The sequence below is a fragment of the Nycticebus coucang genome, chromosome 3 (assembly GCF_027406575.1).
Source record: "Nycticebus coucang isolate mNycCou1 chromosome 3, mNycCou1.pri, whole genome shotgun sequence".
Taxonomy (NCBI): domain Eukaryota; kingdom Metazoa; phylum Chordata; class Mammalia; order Primates; family Lorisidae; genus Nycticebus; species Nycticebus coucang.
Genome location: NC_069782.1, coordinates 27,585,933 through 27,602,107, shown reverse-complemented (window position 1 = coordinate 27,602,107; position 16,175 = coordinate 27,585,933). Strand labels below are relative to the sequence as shown.

Here is a 16,175-nt window from a genome sequence, read left to right as displayed (position 1 = left end):
GAAAAAAGAACCACGATAGAGACCGCAGCTGTGCTCAGGGTCCAAGGGGTAACCTTGCTCAGAGCCGGCCCGATCTATGAGAAATCCTGGTAGTTAGATTCTCTGGTGTCAAAATTAAAAAGGGTAATTTTCAAATCTTGTGATGAACCTCGTGTCTGTGAGATTATCAAAATGCTTCCCTGCGTCTACATCCTCCTTTCACCTTCTTTATGGTCAGCTGTCCATGAAGGTGACAGTTATCTTCATCAGAAAGGAGGCCTCTCCCAGGCAACCAAGCTTTAGCCCATCCACATCACCCTGAGCCCTGGGGCTCCCAGTGTCACACACTGTTGGAGGCCTGACTCCCTTAGGAAGAAAGACAAGTTCAGGGTTATTTCTAATAGTCCTCAGAGGGAGTTAATTTCAAGTAAACAAGACTAAGCGGGAGCCCTAAGGGCATTTGCTGTAGTTTCAAGAATCCCCAAAGCCCTGCCCTGGGTTTGAGGCCCCTGCTGAGAATCTTCTGAGAGCCCTTCCTAAGGCTCTGGTGAGCCCTGAGCCCCCTTTGTGGAAGGACTGAGCAAGTTATCCCTCAGGCCCTGAGCAAAAAGATTTCTTTTTCATCTGTTTCCAGCCTTGGGGCATCAGTGAGAAGAACTCAGGGAGAAGACAACCTTGGAGGGTGGCTGCGGGGACAAGGCTAGTGAAACAGCATTCTGTTTTCACATAATATCATTTTAGCAGAAAAGGCACTTCTAGGAGTGAGAGATACTAGGAAAGGTTTCCATGTGGTGATCCATTCTGATTATTGTATTCTCAGAATTTTTTCTTTAAATAAAGAAGTGTCATGATATTCAGAACATATTCACAATTTTCCATACAATTTGTAGCTAAAATTCCAGCATTTCTCTTAAGTTGAGCCGTATGAGATTACCAAAAGTTGACCGTTTTTGTTTATAAAAATGTCAGTTTCCATAAGGTTAAATGTAAGTTCAGCCTTATTATTTTTTAGAAAATCTATTTCGATGGAATTATCTCCAAGTTATGACATACCGGCAGTATCTTACCATAAAGAAATCTCACCTTCACTTGCAAGAGCTTCCTGTAGCCCCTGTTTATGTGAGGACTTTAAATTGTTGAAATGGGTCTGTTTGTCCCTGAGTGCTCACAGTTCTTATTTCTGATGATGGGGGGAAAGTCTTCAGTCATCTCTGCTGCCTGCTACACGGGCTGGCCATCGTTGGAGGGGAATCGCCTGATGTCACATCAAATCCTGGAACGTGGTGAGACTGGAAGGAATTTAATTTGAAGTTGCCATGCGCACCAGTTCTGCTCTGGGCTGGAGAAACATTCCTGCCATAGATCTATCCAGTGACATGAATCTCTTTGATTTAATTTGGTTTTCATCCCTAAAATAGGGGCCCAGAGGATGCTCTCCTTGCCTCAGAGGAGTAGGGGATGATTAATGAGTCACTCTTAGAAAAGCATTAGGAGCTCCTCAGATGGAACAAACAGCATCATCTTTTTTTTTTTTTTTGTGGTTTTTGGCCGGGGCTGGGTTTGAACCCGCCACCTCCGGCATATGGGACCGGCGCCCTACCCCTTGAGCCACAGGCGCCACCCAGCATCATCTTTTTAACACTTTGGATTCCCTGGCACTTTTCAAAAAGGTATTTCTGTCCTTATCTCGGCACCCACTGATGTGTGGAAAACAAAAACCTTTTCCTCTACACAAACATCTGTAAATAAACTATTTTTCTGTCTTTATAATAGTGTTAAGATGTCACCTGGGGGAAATGTTCTTGCCCAGAACAGCTGTGAAAGTTAGAAATACACTTGAACACATATACACTCCTACACACACACACACACACATGCACACACATGCACACCTCATCTTAATAAAGTGCTTTTATACTTGCTCTCAGGAGATAATTTCAGAGTAAAATTTCCTTGGTACAAGCAGCGTCTGTGCTATCTTAATGCCTGAGCACAGCGCCAGCAGTGAGTCCGTGCCAGCTCTTGAAAAGACATTTGAACTTTTGGCAGTGCTGCTTATCGGAAGGCCCATCCGTGGTGTTTGTGATTATAGAGTAAGTGTGCTCACTTTTGGCAAAACAAAGCGTCTGACAGTAGCAGACTATTGGCTCAACACTCCACGGGATCCATTTGGGATTCATTCTTTGACAATTACCCAGAATGAATCACCAGCTTCCTTTTATAAAAAGATATTTATTGGCTTAGAAAAGGAGCACATCTAGCCCTTCATGGGGAGGAATTTTGTAGCTATGTTCAAACCTTCTCATAAACTCGGTGTCTGAGTATTGCTAAGGGGGTGCCTGCACAGAGCATTTACTTTAATTGCATCAAATATGGAGGAGAAGCGGAAAATCAGCCAGAAAACAAAGAATGGTTCCAGGGGGGAAAGAGAGGATGTTAGGTAATAATGGCAGAGCAGAAGAGCTCAAGAACAGTTAAGAATCCTCCCTGGAGACCTTTGCAGAGGCCTGATGGCCCCAGCCACCCTTCCTCTCCTAGATGTCACCAACACCAGCAGTTGGAGGCCTCTGGCCTACACTTAGTGGTTGGCTGGACACAGTTGGCTAGATAGCTGTGTTTGAAGGCCACTTGAGGGCTGGCCGCTTGCTATGTTCTTCCTTCCAGTGCGACCTGAAGGAGAGATTGGGTTTTAATCTTTTGGTGCTTCCTAGGCAGGCTCATATGTACATTCTGATAACCAGTGTACAGCAGGCCGGAAGAGAAATTCTAGGTTTCTACAGTTTTCCAAACTAGAGAAGACCCTGTCCAAATTAATACTGGAATTCAGAACAGCCTTAAAGCTTTAGAGTGGAAGGCAAAATCACTTAGCTAATAAGGATCAGAAATGACAGGTTTAATCCTCTATCTAGTCCAGTGTTTTTCAACCGTTTTTAAATCTCAGGGCACACTTGAACCTGTAGTTAAACTTCCCTGGCACACTTAAATTATGTTGATAAAAAAAAAAGAAAGATTAAAAAAAAAGAATATACTTACTATGGTTTGAACTTCTTTTGAAAATAATTAATGACCGTTAAAAACTTCCCTGGTGTACCTAAGATCCTGTCAAGCACACTGGTTGAAAATCACTGCTGTAGCCACAAGTTCAGAATGGAGACCCCGGGGGTTTGTGGATCTCTGACCAGCCTCCTTTGTCTAGTAATTTTGTAGACCAGGCCCTCCGTTGCCAGGAGCCTGGCCTGCCCGCTGCATCTTAGCACCTGTGTGCCCCACTGCCTGAAGAGCACTTCATCTGCTTATTGGCCAGGGCCCAGCAGGTGCCCCCTCCCACCCGCACTGCAGGATCCGGACCTGGGTTTCCTATTCCCAAAAGGCCTCAGATGAGCACTCTTGACTTTTAACTCCAAAAGAGACTCTGCATACACAGAGGCATTGCATTGGCTAGTCAGTGTTTATTTGTAGAAGGCATACATTTAAAATCTATGACAATTTTTAACAGCTCTGTTGAGAGATGATTTGTATACCATAAAGCCCACCTGTTTAAAATGTACAATTCAGGGCGGCGCCTGTGGCTCAGTGAGTAGGGCGCCGGCCCCATATACCGAGGGTGGCGGGTTCAAACCCGGCCCTGGCCAAACTGCAACCAAAAAATAGCTGGGTGTTGTGGCGGGCGCCTGTAGTCCCAGCTGCTCGGGAGGCTGAGGCAGGAGAATCGCGTAAGCCCAAGAGCTGGAGGTTTCTGTGAGCCGTGTGACACCACGGCACTCTACTGAGGGCAGTAAAGTGAGACTCTGTCTCTACAAAAAAAATAAAAATCAAAAAATAAAATGTACAATTCAGTGGTTTGGGGTCTAGTGATAGAATTGTGTGACCCTTGCCACAATCTAATTTTAGAAACTTTTCATCACCTTTGAATCCTTGTACTCATTATCAGTCGCTCCTTGTTTCCTGCTTTAGGCAACGAGTACTATACAATCTAATCTGTGTAAATTTGCCTTTTCCTGACATTTCATATAAATGGGTTTGTATAACATGTCGTCTTTTGTGGCTGGCTTCTTTCACTTAACCTTTTTGAAGTTCTTCTATGCACGTATTAGTAATTCTTTCTTCCTATTGTATGGCTATTTTGTATATTTATATAATGGACTAATGTATAGTAATAGCTGTACACTCCATATCGGCAAATGTGAAGCACTCTTCTGTATGTTATACTTAAATTTCAAAATGTTTATTCAAACATACATGCAATTTTTATGATTTTACAAATTTTTAAAAAATATTGCAGGTTGAGTATGCCTTTCCAAAAATGTGTGGGACCAGAAGTGTTTCACATTTTGGATTTTGGAATATTTGCACATATATAATGAGATATGTTGGGGAGGACACCCAAGTTTAAACACAAAATTCATTTATGTTAAAAAAAAATTCATTTATGAGGCCAGGATCTCATGCCTATTATCCTAGCACTCTGGGAGACTGAGGCGGGTAGATTGCTTGAGCTCAAGCATTTGAGATCAGCCTGAGCAAGAGTGAGACCCTGCCTCTAAAAATTAGCCAGGTGTGGGGTGGCGCCTGTGGCTCAAAGGGGTAGGGTGCCGGCCCCATATGCCGGAGGTGGTGGGTTCAAACCCAGCCCTGGCCAAAAACTGCAAAAATAATAATAATAATAATAATAATACAATAAATAAATATAAAAAAAAATTAGCCAGGTGTGGTGGCAGATGCCTATAGTCCCAGCTACTCCAGAGGTCGAGGCAAGAGGATCACCTGAGCTCAAGAGTTTTGAGGTTGCTGTAAGCTATGACACCATGGCACTCCACCCAAGGCAACAGAGTGAGACTCTAAAAAAAAAAAAAGTTCATTTATGTTCCATGTATACCTTACACATATAACCTGAAGGTAATTTTATGCAATATTTTTAATTTTGCACATAAAATAAAGTTTTGACAGTGACCCAAATACATGTGGTCACCAGTATAGAATTTTCCACTTGTAGCATCATGTCAGTAATCATAGTTTACTGGGTTTTGAAGGGTTTTGAAGCATTTCAGATTTGGGATTTGCAGATTAAAATGCTCAAACAGGCTTAGCTTCCGTAGCTCAGTGAGTAGCGTGCCAGCCACGTACACCGAGGCTGACGGGTTCAAACCTGGCCCAGGCCTGCTAAACAACAATGACAAGTGCAACAAAAAATAGCCAAGCGTTGTGGCAGGCACCTGTAGTCCCAGCTACTTATCAGGCTGAGGCAAGAGAATCACTTAAACCCAAGAGTTGGAGGTTGCTGTAAGCTGTGATGCCACGGTACTCTACTGAGGGTGACATAATGAGACTCTGTCTCAAAAAAAAAAAAAAGAATGCTCAGACTGAAAGGAGAGTAAATCATGTGCTACAGGAGGAATGATCACCAAGTGCACACATCCTGTAACTACTGCCCGGGTCAGGAGATGGACGCCTCCTTCCCCACCTTCCTGATCACTTCTCTTCTCTCAATTTCTGACGTAGAAATAATGTTTTTGATCTCTTGGGGTTTTGTTAGCTTTGTGTAAATGGAATAATTCAGCATGTGTCAGGCTTCTTTTGCTGAACATTAGGATTGTAAGAGTCACCCTTGTGGCGTGTAACAGTCGTTTGCTCATTTTCATTGTTTTATAATCTGTTGAATAAATATGCCCCAAGTTATTCATTCTAATGCTGATGGATATTCTGGATGTTTCCAGTATGGGGCAATTACAACTAGTTTGCTCTTAGGACTTGTACTGATTTTGATTTCTACTGAGTGTAGCCCTAGAGGTGAAAATGCTGTGCCCCAGGGTAGATGCTGGCTTTATATACCACAAGTGTTGAAAACCTTTCTCAGCATTTCTTCATTCCTCAGTAGACCAGTGGCTTAGTCAGTTATGGCTACTGTACCAGAACACTATTGACTGGCTCATTTAAACCACAAACATTTATTTCTCTGAGTTCGAGAGGCTGCAAGTCCAAGATCAGGGCAAAGTACTTGTAATTTGGCGTCTGGTGAAGACTCTCTTCTGGTTTGCAGAGTGCCACCTCCTTATTCCCCTTGCATGATAAAAAGCCAAGAGAACCTGCAAGCTCTGGCTCTCTCCTTATATGGGCACTGTTCCCATCAGGAGAGCTCCCATTCTGACCTAATCATCTCCCAAAGGCCCTGCCTGCCTCCTAATACCATCACAATGGGATTAAGAAGGATTTCAATGTGTTAATTTGGAGGGGATGAAGTACACAAGAATGAAACTAGCCCGGGCTTCCTTTGACCTCTGAGAGGCTGGGGAGTGTCCTAACATGGCGTAGGCCTTGGTCTTCCTAGGCTGACCCTCCTCACTCCTGTTCCCACACGGTCCTGGCCTCTACCTTCTGAGGATGGCCCTCACTGTACTCACGGCCTCATCTGCTTCCTTCACAGGACCACAAGTGCCTCGAGGGCAGAGACAGTGTCCTGCTTGTCTTTATGGTCCCAGCCTCTAGCACAGTGCCCAGAACCTAGTAATTCTTATTAAATATTTGATTTAATAAGTGAGAGTGTGTAAAATCCATCCAGCCATCTAATTCCTGGGTGAAGTTGAGAAATACATTAAATTTTGAAAACTCATGTATTTTTTATCTTTGGTTTCAGATATCAAATGGATCCACTATAAAAGTCTTTAAGAAGATAGCAAATTTTACTTCAGGTAACCAACCTAATATTGTTAACCTTTGTTCTCGCCCGTCTTTATGAGCTATTGCTTTTTGCCTCTCACATGAATTGTCAGGAAGGTGAGATTGAGTTGTTGCTGTGTAATTCCCTGAAAGCTGAGAAAAGCCATTTTGATGTGTTTCTAGTCCTAAGAATGTGAGCTGTGGCAAGAAAGAGGAAAGGAAACTGTAAATGGTTGGCCCAGACTGCCCAGCACTGGGGAAGTTGCTGTCTTGGCAGCCCTGAGCCTCACAGCTTTTTTCCAGCTCTGTTGTAGGATGGGGCTGACCGAGGAGATCCCTGGCAAACGGGAAGGGAAGATTGCAGATAATCACACAGCCCCACCAGTGCTGAATAAACAAGATAATCCACTTAGAAACCCAAGTCTCCTGTGATTAACATGTGTGAAATTCCCAGAAAGTGGAGAAACCAATGACAGAGCTTTTATGGTGTCAGTAGGTCCGTTTCCAGAGACATCTCTAGCTCCCTGACAGCCTCAGGGCGGGAGAAGTGTGTGAGAGGAGGCCCAGAACATTCTGAGGGCTGAGAACTGACCGTCCTAACTGGGATATAATTTCTCTGGAGGCAAACCTGGAACAGGACCTGGGGATTTAAAATCCCTCTCACACAGCCGGATATAGGGCTTCCTGGTTCCACCTTTAGAAGGAGCAGGGTGAGTCCCAGCACCTGGTCAGTGCAAGCCGGGCGTGCAGGGCTCCTGGTTATATAGATGGGATAATTTGGTAGGCCTTAGGACACTTCTTTGGGGAGCCCCCACCTTCTATCTGGCAGAGAGCAGCTATCACGCTGGCATAAAGAGGATGTTCTGTTGAAAAAAGTGAAAGAGCTGCGTTTTAGGCTTCAAAGATTGAGGCCTTTTGAAGGGCCTGTTCATTTACATTCAGCCTAAACATTCCTTCCTCAAAGAAAACTCCCAGACTAGATTTGGTCTCTTGTTAAGACTTTCTTAGCATTTTCTTCTTCATCATCCTCACCATAATTGTAATTAAGTAATTACTTGTGTAATAAGTAATTGATGTCTCATTGGCTAGAATGTCATTTCCATTAGGGAAGGAACTAGGTCTCTCCTTCCCACCCATCTCCAGCAACAGATCATTTGGCCTCTGTTTTACCACCTCCAGCGACAGGGAACCTGCCGCCCATTCCAGTACCTAGCCCATCCCATCTTTACACTGTTCTTAGAATGCAGCAGCGGGGGAAATGTAGCTGTGAAGGGCTCACGTAACCTCCACGGTTTATAGCACAAGTGGGGCTTTTTATGAGAAGGCCAATTAGCCCGTGGTTTTTTTTTTAATGGACTGTTTTCTCTCCCTCTTTCTCTGGCGTTCAGATGTGGAATACTCTGATGACCACTGCCATTTGGTGAGTCAGGCTTTCTTGCACTCACCGCTGAATTGCATGCCTTCCAGAGCGCGAATGGTCTCCTTGGGTAACGCTTCTCCTCTGTCTCCCTTTCAGATTTTACCAGATTCAGAAGCATTCCAAGATGTGCAAGGAAAGAGACATCGAGGGAAGCACAAGTTCAAAGTAAAAGAAATGTATCTGACAAAGCTGCTGTCCACCAAGGTACACTTACTGTTCTGGGAGCTCTTTGATGGCTACCTTGGGGGTGTATGATGTGTTTGACTTAATTTCCACTGAAGTGTGAAAATGTTACAAATCCCTTGTGCCTTCTAGCAAAGCAAAATGAAAGTTTAAATTGTAAACACTTCCTACCCCCTTTTTCTTCTTCTTTTTTTTTTTTTATAATCTGCAAAGATAACAGCACTTTACAAATTTCTGCTGTAATGTCTTCAATCAGGGATTTAATACTGTTCCAAGTCCCTTTAACCCCCATTTCACCATGTTATTTTTTAGCTTGACAGTGAAATTGTTCCTTTTTGTTTATTCATTATTATAGATGAGCAATAAAACTCCCCCTTTGAATTGCAAATAAAATGAAGGGGGCGGGGAGGGTCAGTGACAAAAAACCTAGTAAATCTTAACTGATTTCTTTTTTTTTTTTTTTCCATTTTAAAACTAAGCATTCTGGTCACATATAAAAATGTCAGATGTGAAAGCCAGTGGAATACCAAATCAGGAGCAAATTTTTCTTTATCTGGCTTTTAGTGGAATTAACACAAGTCTGTGGTGATTTTTTTTCTCTCGCTCTCCGAAATGACTAGCAATATAAATGCTATTATCTACCCTTGGCCCTGGTAACTTGATGGGCATGCTTCTTCAGATTATAACAAAGAATCTGCTTAGCACTTAGGAGATTTGTTGAGTGGGCAAAGGACAGTCCAAGCCTCTTGATTTTCTCAGCTGTCCCACAGAGCTCAGCCTATTTGGTTTTTGAAAAATACTCAAATGCTTTGGAAAGTACACAGTAAAACCCTATGATGGAAAAACACGCAACAGGAGAGATTCTGGAAACAGAAGCATGGCTTGAGTTTTTCCAGGCTGAATGTAACTAATAAAAGCCAAACATCCGTGGCTTTTGGTTTATGTACGCAGCCCTACAACTGACGTTTTGACTGCAGAGATTTCTAAGATATCCTCCCTGTTGACTAAACAATGTTATCGGCAAGAAGCTTATGAACCAAATCTAAACCAGGGCATAGGTTTTCAGGACTTAGTCCCATACTGGGAGAACTGGCCTCATTTTGACAATTTTATATTTTTCTCTTCAGCTTTTCTGTTTTGCGCTTAGATTTGAACTTAGATTTGTTTTTGTTTTTTTTTATTTTTGGCCGGGGCTGGGCTTGAACCCGCCACCTCCGGCATATGGGACCGGCGCCCTACCCGTTGAGCCACAGGCGCCGCCCTAGATTTGTTTTTTTATGTTTTTACAACCACTACCATATTTTTTAATCTTTCAAATCTTTATCTTTCAGGTGGCGATTCACTCTGTGCTTGAAAAACTTTTTAGAAGCATTTGGAGTTTACCCAACAGCAGAGCCCCATTTGCTATAAAATACTTTTTTGACTTTTTGGATGCCCAGGCTGAAAACAAAAAAATCACAGATCCTGACGTCGTACATATTTGGAAAACAAACAGGTGAGAATGTAGGTGATTACTGTTTTCAAGAATCTGGAACAGAATATAAAATAAAAGGAGGGCACAGTTGTTACAGAAGAGTTCATTTATCCCCATATCAGAATTTTTTGTCCTTGGTAAGCTATCATGTCAAAGTAGCTTCTTGCTCTGTTACTATTTTTTTTTTTTTTTTTTTTTTTTTGGATTTTGGCCAGGGCTAGGTTTGAAACCGCCACCTCTGGCATATGGGACCGGCGCCCTACTCCTTGAGCCACAGGCGCCGCCCGCTATGTTACTATTTTTAAACAGTAAATGAAACCATTCCTATGCTGAGAATTCTATTCTCTTTAGGATAAAATAAACAAACTCTGTTATCTTTAATGCACGAAAAAGACTTTGTCTATAATATTAAAATAAGTTTAGTTTGAACAGCAAAGGATAAGAAATTGTTTCTTGGTTTTATTGTATCATTAGAGAAGAGTCTTTTAATCGTCCCTAAAATAGTTACTTTGTAATTTCCAAGCTATCTGTCTGTACTCTGGGTTAAAGGAATTTTTGCCTTTATTATTTTATCAAATGCAGTCCTCCCATACCATGTGAACTAGTCAAAGGTTTGTATTGTGCTTTGTTTTATATTTTAACATTTAACCATAAGCACAGGCAAGGCACCCAGATTTATTCTAAATGTTTCCTCAGCAAAGAAATATAGTTCATTACCTCTATTTAAAATACTTGGTACATTAGCTGAGTATCAGAATTATGACGAATAGGACTTCCCTGCGTGAGCTCAAGCCCTTCCGATGGGGTCAGCTAAACCATTTTACATGAGTATTAAAAGCTAAAGTTCCAGAGTCTGGGTCTAATCTTCCCCCATTTAATCCAGGTTTGTCCCAGCTCTCCTTTCTGGCTCACTCCTTTCCCATATTGTAGCCTCTTATCTGGCCCTGCTACTCCCACCCAAGCTTGGGAGGCACAGGCCACCCAGAAGTGGCATCTGAACAGGGGCAACAGCCAGGACTGTGAAGCTACTAGAAACCCAGCAGCCATCAGTGGAGGTAATGAGTTAGGCTAGAGCTGGACAGGAGATAATGGGAAGACTCTGAATGATTCCCAAGTTCATATTCAAATCTGAGCACCTAATATGTGCCAAGCACTATTAAGTGCTGAAAAGATATTAACAAATAAAACCGATGGAAATCCATGTTCTCACAGAGCTTGTACCTAATAGGCGGAGACAGACAATAAATGAAATATTAAATTGGGGTAAGTGCAGTGGAGAAAGTGGGGAAGGAGGAGAGTGTGCAGGGTAGTCAGAAAAAGCCTCACAAAGATGAAGCCAATTTGAGTCACATCTTGAAAGAGGAGAGGGCATAAGCCATGAGACTCCCTGGGGCAGGAGAGTTTCAGGCAGGCAGACACAAGAGCAGAGGTGAGGCACGAGCTTGCTTGGAGTACAGTGGAGTTGGAATGGGGAGGTGCAGATGAGGAGCGAGGAGGGCAGAGGGCCAGATCAACTGGGTGTTATCCAGGGACACGGAGAGGCTCAGAGAGGTTGGAGCAGAGGAAGAGAGACGTGGTCTGCTTCTGTGTTAAGAGGATCACCGTTGGTTGTGTGAGAATAAACTGACTAATAATCCAGGTGAAAGATGGTGGTGGCTTAGAACAGCGTGTCACACTTAGAAGGCCCAAGAAGAGTGCTGGGGATCTGAATGTTCTCAGTGTTAACTTCTCCGGCCTTCCTTCCTTTAAAATGTCAGTTTAACCCTTTCTGTTCTCCCTGAGTGAAGCTGCCTGCCATCAGTGGGTGGGTATGTTTGGCTGAGAGGACTTGTGTACTTCAATAGCAAGGACAAAACCACCCGGTTACAAACTGAGATAAACAGACCACTGGCTTCATGAATGGCCCTATTTGAAAAGAGATTATTCTCTCTTTGAACAGCCTTCCACTTCGCTTCTGGGTAAACATCCTGAAGAACCCTCAGTTTGTCTTTGACATTAAGAAGACACCACACATAGACGGCTGTTTGTCCGTGATTGCCCAGGCGTTCATGGACGCGTTTTCTCTCACAGAGCAGCAACTAGGGAAGGTAAGGCCCCGCTCATGTGCCTCTTCTCTGTCCTTTTTCAGTCTGATGTACTTTCTTCTAAGCATTCAAATAATAAACAATTGGTCTAAAGTACACTAGTCAAAAAGAAACAGTAAATGAGGGTCACTGTAAATTTGCTTTTCTTTAAAATCTACCTTGTTTTTGAAAAGTAAAAACAGCTGGGCATGATGGCTCATACCTATCATCTCAGCACTTTGGGAGGCTGAGTGAAGCAGAAGGATTACTTGAGGTCAGGAGTTCAAGACCAGCCTGGGCAACATAACAAGACTCCATTTCTAAAAAAAAAAGTTTTTTGTTTTTTTTAATTTAGCTAGGTAATGTGCCTATTGTCTCAGCTACCCCAGAGGTTGAGGCAGGCAGGTCACCTGAGCCCGGAGTTCAAGGTTGCAGTGAGCTATAATCATACCACTGTACTGTAGCCTGGATAACAACCAGACTCCCACATCTTAAAAAAAAAAAAAGTAGCCAGGTGCAGTGGCTTATGCCTGCAATCTTAGTACTCTGAGAGGCCAAGGCAAGAGGATTGTCTGAGGTCAGGAGTTTGAGACCAGCGTGAGCAAAGTGAGATTCCTGTGTCTACTAAAAATAGAAAAATTAGCTGACCACAGTGGCAGGCACCTATAGTTCCAGCTACTTGGGAGGCTAAGACAGGAGAATAGCTTGAGCCCATAATTTGAGGTTGGTGTAAGCTAGGCTGAAGCTATGGCACTCTAGACAGGCAACAGGGTGAAATGCTATTTACAAAAAAAAAAGTGAGGTTGGGTGAGGTGGCTCATGCCTGTAATCCGAGCACTTTGGAAGGTGGGTGGATGGCTTGAGCTCACGAGTTTGAGACCAACCTGAGCAAAAAGTGAGACCCGGTCTCTAAAAAAAAAAAAAAATAGAAAAACTGAGGCAGGAGGATCACTTGAGCCCAAGTCAGAGGTTGCTGTGAGCTATGATGCCATGCCACTCTACCCACAACAGCTTGAGACTCTGTCTCAAAAAAAAAAAAGTGAAAACAAAAATAATTAGCCCCATCCCACTGCAAAATTCTGACTATGGAAAAGCTTTGCCACAAAGTATGTATTTTCTTTGTTTTCTAGAAAAATATTCTATGAGCACTAGTAAGTTATCAATCCAAAGTATGAAACTACATGAAATGGTGTGAAACTAAATTAAGTGCATCTGAATATACAAAAAACATATATTTGAATATAATAAATTGCTTTTGGGAGAAGAAAATCTTGCCTGAGATTTCTAACAATACCAGTTTGTCAGTTGATCATCAAAGCATGAACACTGCTTTCCCATGGTTTTCTTTGCTGATCAAAAGCCCCACAGAAACAAAGGAAGATGAAAATACAGAGCAGAATTTGAAAGAGATGCGTTATTTGAATACTCCAAAACGTATGAAACTGAGTAATATCTGTACCTACAAGATTTCAGAAAATCTCTGAGCCCTGAGAAGCAGCTCTTTGGAAGAAGGTCATTAATGGGCAGACTCCTAATCACAACCTACCCCGTTTATCACCACTCTCTCTACACAATCGCCCTGGGTCCTCAGCACTGTCTCGCCCCCTCCTTTCTACCTTCTTCCAGCCTCTATCCTCGGTTACCACTCACTCCTATCTAGACCGTGTCTCTGCCCCTCCTGCTCATCCCTCCCCACTGGGATAATACTTCCTGACCACTGTCTTTTGGTCAGCCCCTGCTGCCCACTCATCCCCTAAACGCTTCCTTTTCACAGTGTCTCAGGTTATCTTTCTGAAATAGAAACCCGATCTTGTCAGGCTGCTTCTTAACAATTGCCCATACTTCCCATTACCTACCTTGGAGTCCTCGCAGGGCCACCTGGTGCTTCCTGACTGGCTTCGGGCCTCCTTCCTGGCCTTATCATTTTTTTGCACACTCCACAAACCCTCTGTGCTATAGCTTTTACTGCTCCCAAACACAGTATGAGCTTGTTTTCACATCCCTGTCTCACCACCCCTGTCTAATAAAATCCTATTCATTCATTCAGCAAACATGATTTCCTAATGTGTACCCGAAACTGTAGAAGCCTCAAGTCAGTTTAAATGTGCCTACTTTGGGAGCTTTCCCCTGATGCATTTCCTACGGTGCTTTCTTCATTTGGCTAATAGGGTTCATCTTGGCTCACTGAAAGACACTTAAATGTTTATTCACAGTAAAAATAGCTGTGTATAGATTATTTACCAAATTTTTGGTATATTTCAATGAATCCTCTCAAGTACCACATCTAGTAATTACCGACACCCTTATTTTATAGATGAGGAAATTGATGCTCTGAGTGTTTAAATCTTACTTGCCTATGTAAAGGAACAGAATTAAGACTTCGATTTGTTCAACTCTCCTGTCCTTTTCCTTACCCCCCTGATGCTAATTACTTGCATCACAGTCTGCACTGTGTAAATTTGTCTTCTCAACTAGACTGCAAGCTTCTTAAGGGTAGGCACTGGTCATCTTTATCACTGTACACTTGATGGCTGTGCACAGTGACTGGTTAGTAAATAAAGTGAATGAATGAATCACGATTTCTGGGTTCCAATTACACTTGACGAATGATAAAAATCTCAGTAATAATATCATAGGGATCCTTCAGAATGGTTCATCGAGCCATTGATTCTGCCGCCTGGGCCCTTTAAAATGTACTAGGACTTTAGCCCGACCATTAACTCACCTATCTTCCCTGAGCAGAATTTTTTTTTAATTTTGTGAAAAATTACTTTTTAAAAATCTTCACTTAATTTAAAAATATTATCACTGTTATAATTATATTAACTATTCAAATTGCCAAGGGACTTCTGCAAAATCAGATATGAGAGCCACCCGTACTAAGATGGTAAAGTTTCCTTGAGGAAGCTAGAAGATCTTGATAAAATAATGAAATAAAACGGACAAGCTGAAAAATCTGCCACTGCCAATTACTTACCAGTTTCATGATTATATAAAGAGCCCAATCAGACCTACAATCAAGTCTTTCATAAATGCCAAATTCACTGGTGGGTGAGGATGAGAGCAAATGTTTTAATTCAGGCTTTTTACAACCATTAGTAATGAACTATGATTGAAATAAGTTCCATTGTTACAGTAACTCAAAATCATGCAAAAATAATAATTTTAGTTCTTTTATGAGAGGAAGGCAGAATATATTAGCATTTAATCTGCCTGAAAATAACAGTGACTCACCAGAACTATCTAGATGGCAGTCAGTCATTCAGTCAACATTTATTAAGGCCTACTGCACAAAGCTTTGTTAGCAGGAGGTAATACTGTTATAAATTCCCCATTTTTTTACTCTTTTGGTGGTTGCTTTTTTCCAGGAAGCACCAACTAATAAACTTCTGTATGCCAAGGATATCCCAACCTACAAAGAAGAAGTAAAATCTTATTACAAAGCAATCAGGGATTTGCCTCCATTGTCATCTTCAGAAATGGAAGAATTCTTAACTCAGGAATCTAAGGTATCATTAGAAAGCACAACTAGCTTTTATTTAGTTACTACTCTTAAAAAGAAAAAGTCATTTCAGAATCTCTCAACAAGTCTTTCTTTTAGAAACATGAAAATGAATTTAATGAAGAAGTGGCCTTGACAGAAATCTACAAATACATCGTAAAATATTTTGATGAGGTAAGATTTTAAATAACATTGCTCTTAACCCATGAATAAATCACAACTTGGTTATAGCATTCTGTAAGTTTCAGGACATCTCTGGCATCCCAAATGGCCAGAAAGGAAGGCCAGGAAGCCTGTCTGAGATGGGGGATCCTGGCAGGAAGCCAGACCCCGGACACGGCTGCCCTTCTTACCGCCTTATCATGCTGCCCACCTTTGGACCAGCCTGAATTGACATCGAGGTCATGGGGCCTACAGCCACACTGACTCAAGTTAACTCTGATGAGTTAGTGGCCCTATTAAGAAGTGGGCCCAGCTTATGCTGGATTGTCATTTGCTAAAAATGAAAGCTAAGCTTGTTAAGTCGCCTAGAGTCTGTATTCAATAGTTATATGAAATTATGACATTTCTATCTTAAGCAACTATTTCAATAAACCATTCTCCTTTATGATTAATTCTCCTTAATCTGGATTTTTTTCTTTGGGAATTCACACAGACACATTCATCAGATGCGTTGTTTCCAAATATATGTTAATTCCCCCTTCCCTGATTCCCCCCACTCAGTCATGCTGGGACAGGCTATCCATGTCAATGGTGAGAATAGCTCACCAATTCCATTTGCTACTTGAAGATCAAGTGAAGCGCTAAGGTAGGGTAGAGGCAATGAGTTCCTTAAACATGATAAGCATCCCTCTTTCCAGGGGTCAGGGGTGAGAAGGGGAGCACTGGGGATGGGGGAAG

General features: G+C 42.3%; 1 protein-coding gene across 2 annotated transcripts in view; it reads left to right on the top strand.

Moving 5' to 3' along the window:
• Positions 1–16,175, top strand: part of PLXNC1 (plexin C1) — a 150,304-nt gene that overhangs the window by 131,237 nt on the left and 2,892 nt on the right. For both annotated transcript variants that reach the window (XM_053584249.1, XM_053584248.1), the window contains 7 exons: positions 6,611–6,665; positions 8,022–8,053; positions 8,150–8,257; positions 9,568–9,731; positions 11,650–11,797; positions 15,142–15,282; positions 15,375–15,449. In XM_053584249.1, the coding sequence (XP_053440224.1) occupies positions 6,611–6,665; positions 8,022–8,053; positions 8,150–8,257; positions 9,568–9,731; positions 11,650–11,797; positions 15,142–15,282; positions 15,375–15,449 (723 nt within the window). The remainder of the gene's footprint in view (positions 1–6,610; positions 6,666–8,021; positions 8,054–8,149; positions 8,258–9,567; positions 9,732–11,649; positions 11,798–15,141; positions 15,283–15,374; positions 15,450–16,175) is intronic.